Raw genomic sequence first — 15,327 nt, 5'->3', positions numbered from 1 at the left:
CGGGAGTCTTAATGCCCTGTGGGATTTATAGTGGTGGTGTCTTGTCTGGTGATTGGTTGTTCTGTATTGTGTGTTCATTGGTCATCCTGTGTGTCAATCACTGCCTGTCTGCATCTCATTATATACATGAGTGGATATTATGATATGACTATTCCAATGTTTTCCTATCCAGCTTCTCATTTTCCACCCTACTTAAACTCAAACTAACCCAAAACATTACAGCCCAGTTTCATCCACTCAACCACCCTAAGTTACATCCCTTGTTACATTAGTTCCGGTCCAGCAAATTCCAAGTTTAAAATCCATATTCTTGTATTCAGGTTTCTCCATGCCTTGCCTTTACCTATCTCTGTCACTTCCTTCAAACTTACATGCCTTTGAGAATCCTGCACTCTTAATTTTGATTTGTACATCTCTGATTTTAATCCATCCATTACTGGTGGTCATGCATTCATCTGCCTGGGCCTTAGGCTCCAAAATTCCCTTGTTAACCCTCTCCACCTCTCCCTTTGTCCTTTAAAATGCTTCTTAAAACTCACCTCTTTTCCCAAGCTTTTGATCATCTGTGCTAATATCCCTTTATATGATCAGTGCCAAATTTTGTTACAAATCTGTCGTGAAGTGCCTTGGAATACTTTACTACGTTAAAGGTGCCATCTAAGTACAAGTTACTTTTGTTGTAAAGTAATTCAATGGACTCTTTCAAAAACAGCTTGTGACAGAGAATACGACACTCCAATCACCTTTTTGTACAACAAATTCCTTTTTCATCTACCTCTTCATTCTTCAATCAACGCCCTTTTTTAATCATTTCATTGATCAGTTGAAACAAACTGCTACATTTTCTCTATTGTCCCCCTCCATAGTGTCGAAAAGAGTTGGGTCACATCACCTTCTTGGCTCCATTGGAAAAGCTCCTAATCACTTGCATCGTTTTTCATAACTATAACTCCTCCTGCATTATAATATATTAGAGAACCTCCCTGAAGATTTTGAGTATCATAGTTTGGGAATGACTGAAACAAAGGGCGGGATTCTCCGGTCGCCGATGGCAAAATCGTCGGCGATTGGCTGGAGAATCAATATTCATGTCAATATTGCACGGTGCAGACCAAATATTGCAGACCAAAGCCAGCACGGTGCCATGTTGCACGGTGTGGCCACTGCAGGCCGTCGCCGTGCGCATGCCCTGACACGGCAATTCTCCAGCTGTATCGGCAGCTAGAGCCGGGTGCTCTACGCTGCCTGCCTGCTAGCACCCCCCACCAAACAGAGGATCAGTGGCCATTTTGCGCCAATTTTTCGGTCGTAAAACACCACCATTCCCACGCCGACATCAGGACATAGCCTGAAAATCGGAGAATCCAGCCCAAAATGTGAGCTGGCTTTCTCGCCGGTGTAATTTCAAACTCCAGTCGAACATCTTTCAGGGGTTTTGCAACCTAGCTCTCTAGCTGTTCATTCCTATGGAATCTAGTCAAGTGCAACTTCAAAGACGACTACCCAAGCCCGCACCTCCGCCCTATTCCCATAACCCAGTAACCCGACCCAACACTAAGGCCAATAGAGACTAATAGCACCATAGAGACTAATTGGGAGGGGGACAGAGCGGTACGATTTGAATGGAATGGAGGGTCCCCCGACAGAAAGTAGGTGAAACACAGGAACAGACGTGTGCCATTCAGCGATCATCCTACGCCATTTAATAGGATCATGGCTGATTGAGCACTTCAATGTCTTTTACACCTACTCCCCAAAGACCAGACCTGAAAACACAGGAAAGGTGCCAGAGTTAGAAAAGGCTGGGCAGAGTGGGTAAAATATCCAAGATTAAGAAATAATTGAAAGAGGGGCGGTTGCAGAATGGCAAGGAACATACGTGAAAATAGGGTTGAATTTGATTGGTACATTGTCACATATTAGCATGGACCAGTATTGGGGCTCATTGGCAGGTAGTTAACATTGAACATTCCGAAACATTAAACAATGTTACAAAACACTGATTTAAAACATTTAATACAGACGCTCAATATTTTTTCTAAACCACTGCAGGTGAGGTTGAAATCAAAGCCCACATTGGTCGCAATATATAACAGTGCTGAAGCACTGTTCTTAAGCATATGTAACAGGTACATGTGCAGTGTCGTGACATAAATTGAAAATTTGGTGCACAATATAAATTACATTTCCTTCTTGTCATAAATAAAATATAAGAAATACTCACACCCACGGGAGAGGGACAGGAGAATTCCCAAATGTGAGCATTATTTCAGTTACCTATAATCTGTGCTTGAAGTGTAGTGTCTGTGGCCAGGCAATTAATTATCACAAAGATATAATGCAGCTTCTGTTTTCAATAAGCCATCAACTCTCATTTTAGATGCTACACATCTTACTGATTTAACTTTTAGGACTGTTCTTTAAAAGCTGTACATATTAGAACAAGTTGTGCTGACGTATCTACTCCAGCAAGGGAGATGTAAGGATGGGCAATGCACCACATTTCGGACCATAGATTTCTTCTCTCATGCTCCCAAATGCTATCAAAAATGTGTGTACTGCAGAGGAAGAATGGGTGCAATCCAATCCTCCCAATTTGTTCGTGAATAAGGCAACAATGATGCCATCAGCCAATATTTACACATGCACATTTTTCAGCAGAGGCTGTGATTAGCAGCAGTATTCTTGGGCTAATTGTGGTGCCCTAACTGCTTCCCTGCTGAACTCAGCTAAGTGAGCCCAGACTAGGCCCTGTATGTAACCAGGTATGTAACCAGGGGCTGGTTTAGCATAGTGGGCTAAGAGCTGGCTTGTAAAGCAGACCAAAGCGTGGGTTCAATTGCCATACCAGGCGCTGAACAGGCACTGTAATGTGGTGACTAGGGGCTTTTCAGAGTAACTTCATTTGAAGCCAACTTGTGCCAATAAGCAATTTTCATTTCATGTATTTGATTTAACGCTCTCTCTTACGTCAACATTATACACAAAGCCATTATTCTTCCATCCGCACATAGGGCAATTGTTTTTCAATTTAGTTCTGCCACAGTTCACGCAATGCAAGGACATACTTAGAATTTGAATAATTTAACCAGCCCCATCTCTGACCAATCTGAATCATCACCAGGCCAATTTCCTGTGTCTGAAGTCAGTGAGTTTTCCGTATGGAATTTTTACAGGAGGAACCAGGCACAGTTGACAAAGGCCGGCTTGTTCCTTATTCTCTTGCTGCCTTCATGCCTCAGTCACACATGCCATGGTTTTCTATCCATTCGTTTTTGCCTCTGTCACACTAATCTCTGCAGTGGCAATTTCAAATTGTAAAAAGTATCCTCTGTTACTTTCTTTCTCATATTTAAAATTTGAATGAGAAAAATAAATGAGACTCATCTGTTCCACTTACTTGAAATATCCTATGATCATAATCGCTATGGTCAAAGAGCAGAGTGACACAGAATATCCCACGGTGTACATGACATACAATCGTTCGAATAAGTCCTGTTAAATAAGAGTGTATTATCTAAAAATTAAGAAGTCGTTGATGTTCTGTAAAAATACATTTCTGGATTTTATCTTTTCTCATTATTTCATACTTAAGCAATCTGAAAAAATCACTACCAATTATTCAGGCTTCATAGCTATTTCCCCCACTCAACCCCCCCCCCCCCCCCCCCCCCCCCCACCCCGCCCCCACCCCAGAGATTATAATACAAATACAATGGGCTGTAAAACTTCAGCACAGACAGGTTTCAACTTTTACTTGTCTATTGCTATTGTCCGTCTGCAAGAAAGTGATACACTCGGTGTAATTTGTCCATGTTCGGTTCAGATTTTCAACAAACTTCCATTTTGCATCATCCTCACACTGACGATAGGCAAACCCTGCGAAAAGAAGAGACACCTCGTTGATATTTTCAGAGCTTTGCGTCACTTTGGATTGATTAGTCTTTTCCCATTGATAAACTTTGGCACAGTACCATTATGATTAAAATCATAAATGTAGCTGGGACACGGAACAGCAGTGAGTTCTCCTGCCAATCCACCTGGCCAGCATGTCAACCCATCCCACTCCGGAGAACAGGATCCATCTGAGAAAGAATGGAATAAAACAAAGAGAAAAGGAATGATTGAGTCCAATGAGCTTAACTGCACCAAAACATTCTCAAAACCTTCTTGAACAGAATAACACAACCTGAATGAATTAATAATAATAATTAGACAAACTGTATAGAATTTGTCAAGCAGGATTTAAGCACATATATAAAGCTACCAGCTGTAGTTCAGTAGTACCACGCCTGCTTCTGAGGGAGAAGGTTGTAGGGTTCAATTAAAGTGACACTGGGCCCAAAATGTAGGCCCCAATACTCCACAGTAACACTGAGAGAGTGCTTCACTGCCACAGGTGCAACCTTTCAGCCGAGATATTAAACCAAGGCTCTATTCATCTTTACTGGTTAATTTACAACATCCCACACACTATTTCAATGAACAGGGGAATACCCCCTGGTGTCGCTCAACATACATCACAAACAGATTATTTGGCCACTCGTCATTGCAGTTTGCAGTGTCTTGTATTTTTCTGCAATTTTAAAAATGTACTTTATTGGCTATAAAGAAATTATTTAATTGGCTGTGAAAAAATTGTCATATTCTGAGAGGTTATGAAAGGTATCGATGTAAGTATTTAATTTTATGATCAAGGCCCCATCTTCTCAGCCTTGCCCCTTGCCTGAGGTGTGATGATCTTCAGGTTAAATAACCACTGGTCAGGGGCGGCATTCTCCCCTACCCGGCGTGACGGAGGGTCCCGGAGTAGGGGAGTGGCGCCAGCCACTCAGGGGTCGCGCCTCGCCAAAGGTGGGGAATTCTCCCCACCTTTGGGGGCCAGCCCCGCGCCGGAGCGGTTGCCACCAGAAGACCGGCGCAAAAAACCGGCGCCCCCGGCAGTGGGGCTGGCCGAAAGGCTTTCGCCGGTCTGCGCATGCGCGATGTGGGGTTCTCTTCCGCTTCCGCCATGGCGAAGGCCGTGGCGGACACGGAAGAAACTAGTGCACCCAGGGCACTGGCCCGGACTCTGAGGGGGGGGCCCCGATCGCGGGCCAGGCCACCATGGGAGCACCCCCTGGAGTTCGATCGCCCCCCGCCTCCCCAGGACCTCGGGGGCCTGCTCGCGCCGCTGAGCCCGCCGTTCCAGAGGTGGTTTAAACAATGGGCTGTAAACATTTTAGCTGGGTGGCTCAGGGATTTTCCTGAATCAGGTGTGAGCCTCATGTTACAGAGAGAGAGAGGCAAACTGAACTAATTTATTTTTTTTCACCACCTGTCCATGAGCACAGGTGTTTTAACTGTTGAAATAGACTCTGGCTCTGGTTCCCCCCAAACCCTTGTTTGTGAAGTCAATTTTAAAGTGACTCACAGCAAACTCTCTTCAGGGTTAAATCAGCGGTATTATTTATTCATACAAACAAACCTGGGAGATGGCCAACTCAATGGCATACAAACAAACAAGCACACAAGAAGAGGATAGGAAAAAAACAGAGTTTTACAACTAGAATCATAGACTCACTACAGTGCAGGAGGAGGCTAACCACTGCGCCATAGTGCTGCCTGATTTGGGGATTTTCACAGTAACTTAATTGCAGTGTTAATATAAGCCTACTTGTGGCACTAATAAAGATTATTATTTTATTATTACACTATTTCTTACCACATAAAAATCCAGTGCGCAAACTGGCTTACTAACCCTAGGATTGTCAACTCTTTTCTGGAGGTCTTTGCTTACAATTTTTAATACTTGGATTGTAATTTAATTCTGATTTTGAAGGGCACGGTGCTGACGACCACGAGAACAACATTTTGGGTCCAGCATCGGAGAAAATAAAATTGCTTTTCAAAAGCAGACGAACAGTGGCTGGTCTTTACTGGAAGTGACAGGGGTCCCACCATCAGGCTGGAGGTAGTGAGAAGCCTGGGTTACCTCCTTTCAGGAAGGCCCACTGAATTAAGTGTTTCTCAGGCATTTGACAGGGCAGCACCGGGCCTTTTCCAGAATGAAGGACCCCAGGCAGAAATCCTGTTCCCTGAGAGATGGGGGCCATTTAGAGGCTAGCAGTTGTTGTTTCAGGCAGTGCCACCAAGGGAGCAGAGGCCTAGGACCAGTGAGGGACCCAAGCATTAATTACCCATTTACGGATGTGGATTGCTGTCAGGGCGGGATGGTTGTCCACAAAATTTCCTGTTCCACACTCGGGATAGTGGCGGGAAGGTGGTAGGGTCCCAACCTGCCACCAAACCTACCTCGAATTAGGGCATTAAATTCAGCCCAGTATTTCAGTGAATCAGAAACAAAGTATTACAGATGCTAGAATTTTGCAAAAAAATCAGAAAATGCTAGAAATACTCTGAAGGTGTGGTAGCATCCATTGAGAGAAAACAGAATTAGATGCCTGAATTTTCACTTCTGAGACATATGCACAGAGCCAGGAATACACTCGGCATCGATCAATAAAATGGAAGCAATGGGTAAAAAGAGGCAGATGGAATTCACTTTCTATCAATGTGAGGCAATGGATTTTCATAAAAGAATTCTTTGAATGGAAGTATGTTCATGACTATGGAAGAGCAGTGGGATTTGGGGGTACAGTTTTCTCGGTAATTTAAGGAAGTACCTCAAGTTGAGAAAGCTCTAAAAGGAGCTACTGGATTTTAATGACACAGGGTATAGAGTAGAAAAGCGAATGGTGAGCCAGTGCAAAACTCTCGATAGATGTTAATTTAGAACAAGTTTTTGAGAGGGCACATCACCAATTTTTTAGGGGCATACCTGGGATGAAAACGACAAAGAAAAACTTTTAAAATGTGGGGCTGGGGAGAAATTTGTTTGCAATACACACCCAATTTCAAGTTTCAGGCCATGTCGCTATCGACCTATTGGCTGCAGACTCCTAATGGGGTGATATGATAAAAGTGTTTAAATCATTAAATGATGGGACAAGGTAAAGAGAAGCAGGTTGCTTGAGATTGAGGGGTGTAAAATGAAGGGTAATAGGTGCAAGCTAGAACAGGGGAAAGGAGAAATCTGTTCACAGAGGATATTGAATTCATTCCACTGTCAGAGTAATTGAGGCAGAAACATTTGTAATATTCACGATTACATTCAGTAGATTATCAAGAAGAGAGGTTGCAGATGGTCAGAAAAGGGCAGCATGGTGGCACAGTGGTTAGCATTGCTGCCTACGGCGCTGAGGACCCGGGTTCGAATCCCGGCCCTGTGGAGTTTGCACATTCTCCCCGTGTCTGCGTCGGTTTCGCCCCCACAAACTCAAAGATGTGCAGGTTAGGTGAATTGGCCATGCTAAATTGCCCCTTAATTGGAAAAAATAATTGGGTACAATAAATTTTTAAAAAAAGAAGATGGTCAGAAATATTTGCTGACATGGCAATGGGGATTGCTGGTGGCGAGATTAATTTTGATGCCGGCTGGTCTGGTTGAATGTCCTACTTCTGGGTTTAACGTCTATGTATTTCAATGTAATAGCTAGAATTATCCAGCCAGTCATCGGGGTTCTCCTTTCCTGATGGCAGTCTCCCCCCCACCCCCCACCAACCACCACCAGCAGAGTAGGGCGATTTCAATGGGAAATCCCATTGACGAGCGGCTGGAGGATAGAATACCACCGGGGAATGGCGTATGGATGACAAACCCCATGGCTTTGGCGGGGGGGGGGGGGGGGGGGGGGGGGGGGGGGGGGAATCTCGCCCAATATCTAGAATATTGCACGCCAAAGAGGAAAACAGTTCTCGCTTGAAATAAACTTACTGGTGAATGGCACTAATGACATAATATTGATTTCTAAATAACCATGGCAGGTTCCGTTTTTTAAAGTAAGAAGTCTTACAACACCAGGTTAAAGTCCAACAGGTTTGTTTCAAACACGAGCTTTCGGAGCACGGCTCCTTCTTCAGGTGAATGGAAAGGCTTGTTCCAGAAATGTTTATATAGACACAGTCAGAGATGCCCCGGAATGCGAGCACCTGCAGGCAATCAAATCATCAAAGATGCAGAGAGAGAGGTAACTCCAGGTTAAAGAGGTGTGAATTGTCCCAAGCCAGTTCAGTCGGTGGGCCTCTGCAAGTCCAGGCTTGTTGGTGGGGGCCGAATGTAATGCGACATGAATCCCAGATCCCGGTTGAGTCCGCATTCATGCGTGCGGAACTTAGCTATAAGTTTTTGCTCAGCAATTTTGCGTTGTCGCGTCTCCTGAAGGCCTCCTTGTAGAATGCTGACCCGGAGATCAGAGGCTGAATGTCCTTGACTGCTGAAGTGTTCCCCAACTGGAAGGGAACAGTCCTGCCTGTTGATAGTCGCACGATGCCCGTTTATTCGTTGCCGTTTTTTAAAGGTTGAGCGAATGAACAGGATTATTCATAACTCGATTTATTTACAGAGGCAAGCAGAATTGGTATGTTGTGAAATGTCCGAAACTGTCTAAAATAGTTCACAAAAAATTCAGCAAAAATCAGGAACATTCTTAAAATTCTTCTTACAGCAATTAAAAGAACCAGCTCTCATGAAGAAATTGGTAATATTGTTCCTCAGTCAAATCAAAATACCAGGATAATCTTCATATATTTGCAATTGCAGAGTTAAAATACAATCCAGGAATCACAGCCAAAGTGAATGACTACCATACAAAATGATCTGGGATTTAATACTCAAAGAGGGGGAAAACCAGCTCATGGCCATCTATCATCAAAGGACCTCAGTTTGAATTATAATCTGTTGTGCCCACACAGTGCACGAGGTACCCCAGGTGCCAAAGAGGCTCAAACAACTTTAATGTCATTTAAGGTGGTCGCATGAAACAGGCAGTAAGTCCTTTAAAGATGCAAGTTGGGGTCTTGGTCCAGTTTGATGCCAAGTGCAAAGTTCAGAGTCAAATGGGTAGAACCCAAGTTTTGAATAGCCTAACCATCAACCCTTAAAGGAATTGTTGGAAACCACACAAAGACAGCCCCAGCTGTATATTTTTGCAAGCACAGGGAAAGTAGCCTTGTTCCTCCTGGTCCCACGAACATAAATTTCAGTTGCCATACTTAAAGCTAAGGTGGATAAATCACCTGATAAGATACATAGTGGGATCCTTAAGGAACTAAGGGAGAAAATTGCAGAAACTCTGGCTTGCATAAATTTTACAGAAAAAATGTTCAGAAGTGCCTGGGACCAGAGAAAAGAAATTGTACTAATATTCTGAAAAAGGAGTCATAGGTTGAATTTTACCAGCATTTTGGAGATGGACTGTTTCCTCTCATTCTGGTTTTGGTGGAGCTACCAGTTGAGGAGCATCTTGTATTTGTGGTCAAGATCATCTTGGATCTGCTGATCATTCTCGTAGACCCAGTCTTGGTGTTTCCTGGTCGAAAACAGATGGTGCGTGGAAAGAGTGCTGGAGACTCAGCTACCCGCCAACAACCACGATATGTGTGTCTTCTTCACCACAATCAAAACCATCTGTGATCCGAGAACCCTGGGACCCACCCCACGGAGAGCCAAAACAGAGGGGCACTCATCAAAGTCAGAGAGGCAGTCAACACCCACTGGAGAGATCACTTTAAGGACCTCCTCAACTCATACACAACCTTCGACACAAGTGTTCACAACACCGTCCCGCAACATACTACCCTCCACCATTTTAGTGCAACCCTAGCTTTCTTTAAGGTTGAAAAAGCCATCCGTCAAGACCTCTGGAACAGATACAATCCCCACAGAAGTATTAAAATGCGGCGGAGAAGCACTTTTGACAAGAATTAACAACCTCATCACTCTTGTTTGGAAGGAAGAGAGCATGCCGTGTGACCTCAGAGATGCCTTAATTGTGACCATCTTCAAGAAAGGAGATAGGTCTGACTGGGAAAATTGCAGAGGGATTTCCCTACTCTCTGCCACGGGAAAGGGCATTGCAACCACCTCCTCATTCCTGAATCGCAGTGCAGCTTCCGCCCACCAATGGACATGATCATCAACGCACAACAAATCCACAAAAAATGTAGGCAGCTACATTAACCTTTGCGCATGGCATTCTCCGATCTCACAATGGCCTTCGACTCTGTCAACCATGAGGGATTGTGGGCTTCCTTCTCATATTTGGCTGCCCGCTGAAATTCAGCGCCATTCCCCACTTGAAAACCATGATCCTCATCAATGGAATCACCACAGGCCCAGTACGTATGCAAACTGGGGCAAAACAAGGCTGCGTCATCACACCAACGCTCTTCTCCATCTTCCTCGCAGCAACATTCCACCCCTCACCCTGAAACTCCCCGCTGGAATGGAGTTAACCACCACAGAACCCACCTCCCCTGGAGTGGAAGCCAGTCATCCTTTATGCTGAGGGACTGCCAAGAAGGAGGAAGGGAGATGGGCTGTGAGGCAAGAAGAGTGGCAAAATGGCCCCAAAGGGGGATGCCGTAAGTCTTCCTGTAGCTATGCCATTTTGCAAAAGGTGTGCTAGGTGGCAATCTGGTTGCCTACTGGGTGCTCAATTGGGGAGGGGATGGCATATTGGTATTGGTACTATACCACTGTAATACAGAGACCCAGGTTAGTGATCTTGGGACCTGGGTTTGAATCCCACCACGGCAATAAATTACCTGGAATTAAAAGTCTAATGATGACCATTGTCATTTGTCATAAAAACCCATCTGGTTCACTTCTGTCCTTAAGGGAAGGAAATCTTCCCTCCTTACCTGGTATGGCCTACATGTGACTCCAGACCCACAGCTATGTGGTTGACTCTCAAGTGCCCTCTGGAATAGCCAAGCAAGCCACTCAGTTGTGTTCAACCGCAAAAAAACAGGAATAATGAATTAAACCGGACAGACCACCCAGCATCGATCCAGGCAATGGAAATTACAATGGCAAATCCTGCCTGTTAACCATGAAAAGTTCTCTTTATTAGCATCTGGGGGTTTGTGCCAAAGTTGGGAGAGCTATCTCACAGACTAGTTAAGCAACAGCCCGATATAGACATACTCACAGAATCATAACTTACAGACACCGTCTCAGACACCACTATCACCATTCCTGGGTATGTCCTGTCTCACCGTCAAGACAGACCCAGCAGAGGTGGCGGCACAGTGGTATACAGTCGGGAGGGAGTTGCCATGGAAGTCCTCAACATCGACCATGGACCCATTTAAGACCCATGGCTTCAGGTTAAACTAGGGCAAGGAAACCTTCTGCTGATTACCACATACCGTCCACCATCAGCTGATGAATCAGTATTCCTCGATGTTGAACAGCACTTGGAGTAAACACTGAGGGTGGAAATGGTGCAGAATATACTCTGGGTGGGGGACTTCAATGTTCCTCACCAAGATTGGCTTGGTGGTACCATCACAGATCCAGACGGCCAGGTCCTAAAGGACATAGCTGCTAGACTGGGACTGCAGCAGGTGGTGAGGGAACCAACAAGAGGGGAAAATATATTTGAACTCATCCTCACAATCTGCCTGCTTCAGATGTATCTATCCAGAACAAGGTAGGTGGAAGTGACCATTGCACAGTCCTTGTGGAGATGAAGTCCCATCTTCATATTGAGGAGAACTTGCATCGTGTTGTGTGGCACTACCACTATGCTAAATTGGATAGACTTCGAACAGATCTGGCAACTGGTATGACACCAAGGTTGGTGGGGTGGCAGATGGTGTTGAGGATTGTCGGAAGATACAGCAGGACATGGATAGGTTGGAGACTTGGGCAGAGAAATGGCAAATGAAGTTTAGTCTGGACAAATATGAGGTAATGCATTTTGGTAGGTCTAAAATAGAGGGGAAATTAACCGTAAATAGCAAAACTCTTAGGAATATACAAGTCAGAGAAATCTGGGCACGCAGGTCCACAGATCTTTGAAGGTGGCAACACAAGTGGACAAGGTAGTCAAGAAAGCGTAAGGGATGCTTGCCTTCATTGGATGGGGCATCGGGTATAAAAACTGGCAAGTCAAGCTGCAGTTGTATAGAACCTTGGTAAGGCCAGACTTGGAATATTGCGCACAATTCTGGTTGGTACACTACCAGAAGGATATGGAGGCTTTGGAGAGGGTGCAGTGGAGGTTTACTGGGATGTTACCTGGTCTGGAGGCTGTTAGCTATGTAGAAAGGCTGAATAGACTCAGACTGTTTTCATTAGAAAGGCGGAGGTTGAGTGGTGACCTGATAGAGGTCTACAAGATTATGAGGGGCATGGATAGAGTGGATGAGCAGGCACTCTTTCCCAGGATGGATGGAGGGGGTCAGTTACCAGGGGGCATAGGTTTAAAGTCCGTGGGGAAAAGTTTAGAGGAGATGTGCGAGGCAGGTTTTTAATCGGAGGGTGATGAGTGCCTGGAACGTGTTGCCAGGGGAGGTTGTGGAAGCAGATACATTAACAGCATTTAAAAGACATCTTGACAAACACATGGATAGGATGGGTATAGAGGGGTATGGCACAAGGAAGTGCTGAGGGTTTTGGCAAAGGTTGGTATCATGACCGGTACAGGCTTGGTGGGCTGAAGGGCCTGTTCCTGTGCTATATTGTTCTTTGTTCCACTCAACATTGGGCATCCATGAGTCACTATGGGCCATCAGCAGCAGCAGAATTGTATTCAACCACAATCTCTAATCTTATGGCCTAGCATATCCCCCACTCTACCATTACAACGAGCCAGAGGATCAACCCAGGTTCAGTGAAGAGTGTAGGAGAGCATGTGAGGAGCAACACCAGGCATACCGATAAATGAAGTGTCAACCTGGTGAAGGTACAACACAGGACAACCTGTGTGCCAAACAGCATAAGCAGCAAGTAATAGACAGAGCTAAGCGATTCCACAATGAACACATCACATGTAAGCTCTGCAGTCTTGCCACATCCAGCCATGAATGGTGGTGGAAAATTACTGGAAGAGGAGAATCCACAAATATCCACATGCTCAATGATGGAGGAGCCCAGCACATCTGTGCAAAAGACAAGGCTGAGGAATTCACAACAATTTTCAGCCAGAAGTGCCGAGTGGATGATCCATCTTGGTCTTCTCTGTTCAGTCAATTCCATTCACCCCATGTGATGGCAAGAAATGGCTGAAGGCACTGGATACTGCAAAGGTTATGGGACCTGACAATATTCCAGTAATAGTACTGAAGACGTGCTCCAGATCTGGCCGCACCCCTAGCTAAGCTGTCCCAGTACAGCTACAACAATGGCATCTACCCAGCAATGTGGAAAATTGCCCAGGTGTGTCCCGTACACAAGAAACAGGACAAATCCAACCCAGCCAATTATCGCCCTATCAGTCTTCTCTCCATCATCAGCAAAGTGATGGAAGGAATCATCAACAGTCCTATCAAGCAGCACTTACTCAGCAATAACCTGCTCACTTGGGTCACTCAGCCCCTGACCTCATTCAAGCCTTCGTTCAAACATAGACAAAGAACTGAATGTCAGGGGTGAGGTGAGAGTGACTACCCTTGACATCAAGGCAGCATATGACCGCGTAGGCATCAAGGAGCCCTAGCTAAACTGGAGTAAATGGGAAATGGGAGGAAAACTCTCCGATGTTTGGAGCCATGCCTGGCACAAAGTAAGATGGTTGTGGTGGTTGGAGATCAATCATCTCAGCTCCAGGACATCATTGCATGGGTTCCTCAGGATAGTGTCCTCAGCCCAACAATCTTCAGCTGCTTTACAATGACCTGCCTTCCATCATAAGGTCTGTGGTGGGGATGTTTGTGGATGACTGCCCAATGTTCAGCACCATTTGTGACTCCTCAGCTAATGAAGCAGTCCATGCCCAAATGCAACAAGAACTGGACAATATCCAGGCTTGGGCTGACAAGTGGTAAGTTAAATCCGCGCCACACAAATGCCAGACAATGACCAGCTCCTACAAGAGAGGATCTAACCATCGCACATTGACATTCAATGGCATTACCATCGCTGAATCCTCCACAATCAAAACCCTGCGGACTGCCACTGATCAGAAACTGAACTGGACTAGCCACATTAATACTGAGGCTACTAGAGCAGGTCAAACGCTAGGAATGTTATGGCGAACAACTCACCTCATGACACGCGTCCCCCCATCCCCACAAAGCCTGTCAACCATCAACAGGGCACAAGCCGTGTGTAATGGAATACTCTCCACTTGCCTGGATGAGTGCAACTCCCAAAAACTCTCAAGAAGCTTAACACCATCCAGAACAAAGCGGCCCGCTTGATTGCTCCCCCTTCCATAAACGTTCAAACCCTCCACCACTGACAAACAGTGGCAGCCATGTGTACCATCTACAAGATGCACTACAGGAACTCACCAAGGTTTCTTAGCAGCACCTTCCAAACCCACGGCCATTACCATCCAGAAGAACAAGAGCAGCAGATACCTGGGAACCCCACCACCTGGAGGTTCCCCTCCAAATCACTCAACATCCTGACTTGGAAATATATCGCCATTCCTTTACTGTCGCTGGGGCAAAAGTCCTGGAACACTCTCCCTAACAGCATAGTGTGTGTACCTACACCTCAGGAACTGCAACGATTCAAGAAGGCAACTCACTACCACCTTCTGAAGGGTAATTAGGAATAGGCAATAAATGCTGGCCTAACCAGCAGCACCCCATCCCATAAATGAATTTTTTGTAAAAGGCAATTAAGTGGCCAATTATGTGTCACATCTCGTCTTTGTTGTTGGGAAGGCCCACTGCTGCATGGGACATGATACATTGAAACCTGGCAACCTCAATGGCTTTAATGGGGGGAGATCCCACCTCTCTGACCACTCCATTGCCTATGGAGGCACCAGCCACCCCACCCCACCCACTGCTTTTGGCCCCAAAAGTGGAAACCCCCACCCGCCCATCCCCCACTGCTCTGCCTCGCCAGTCATAAAATGCATCCCCAAATCATAAAAGATAGCTCGGTATTGGCACTGGAAATGTCAAAAGACCAAAGAAAATTCTCTCTCCTTCTCCATTTGTTTTTCCTCTCTCTTTCAAAGTGCTGAAAATACTCAGCAGTTCAGGCAACATCTTTTGAGAGAGAAACAGAATGAACATTTCAGCCTCAAATAACAACTGGAAAATATTTGCAAACAGGTTCAGAGAAAAGGGAAAAAAAAGGGGAGGAAGGAAGAAAGGAAAAGTCTGTGATCGAGTGGATGGCAGGAGCAATGATACGACAAAAGGGATGATGGTGCAAAGCAAAGGTGGTGGTAATGAGATAAGAAAAGAAATAAAAGATAGGTCTGGCGGAGGTGTAAATTGAAATATTTGGGGCGGAATTCTCCGACCCCCGCCGGG

The 15,327-nt window shown here is 45.3% G+C and overlaps 1 protein-coding gene across 4 annotated transcripts in view; it reads right to left on the bottom strand.

The window, feature by feature from the left end:
- Nucleotides 1-15,327, bottom strand: part of LOC119961152 (parathyroid hormone 2 receptor-like) — a 454,460-nt gene that overhangs the window by 121,636 nt on the left and 317,497 nt on the right. For all 4 annotated transcript variants that reach the window (XM_038788634.1, XM_038788635.1, XM_038788633.1 and 1 more), the window contains 3 exons: nucleotides 3,975-4,085; nucleotides 3,758-3,879; nucleotides 3,401-3,495 (listed from right to left, as the gene is read on the bottom strand). In XM_038788634.1, the coding sequence (XP_038644562.1) occupies nucleotides 3,401-3,495; nucleotides 3,758-3,879; nucleotides 3,975-4,085 (328 nt within the window). The remainder of the gene's footprint in view (nucleotides 1-3,400; nucleotides 3,496-3,757; nucleotides 3,880-3,974; nucleotides 4,086-15,327) is intronic.

The sequence above is a fragment of the Scyliorhinus canicula genome, chromosome 2 (genome assembly GCF_902713615.1).
Source record: "Scyliorhinus canicula chromosome 2, sScyCan1.1, whole genome shotgun sequence".
NCBI lineage: Eukaryota > Metazoa > Chordata > Chondrichthyes > Carcharhiniformes > Scyliorhinidae > Scyliorhinus > Scyliorhinus canicula.
This window is presented reverse-complemented; position numbering and strand designations above follow the sequence as displayed.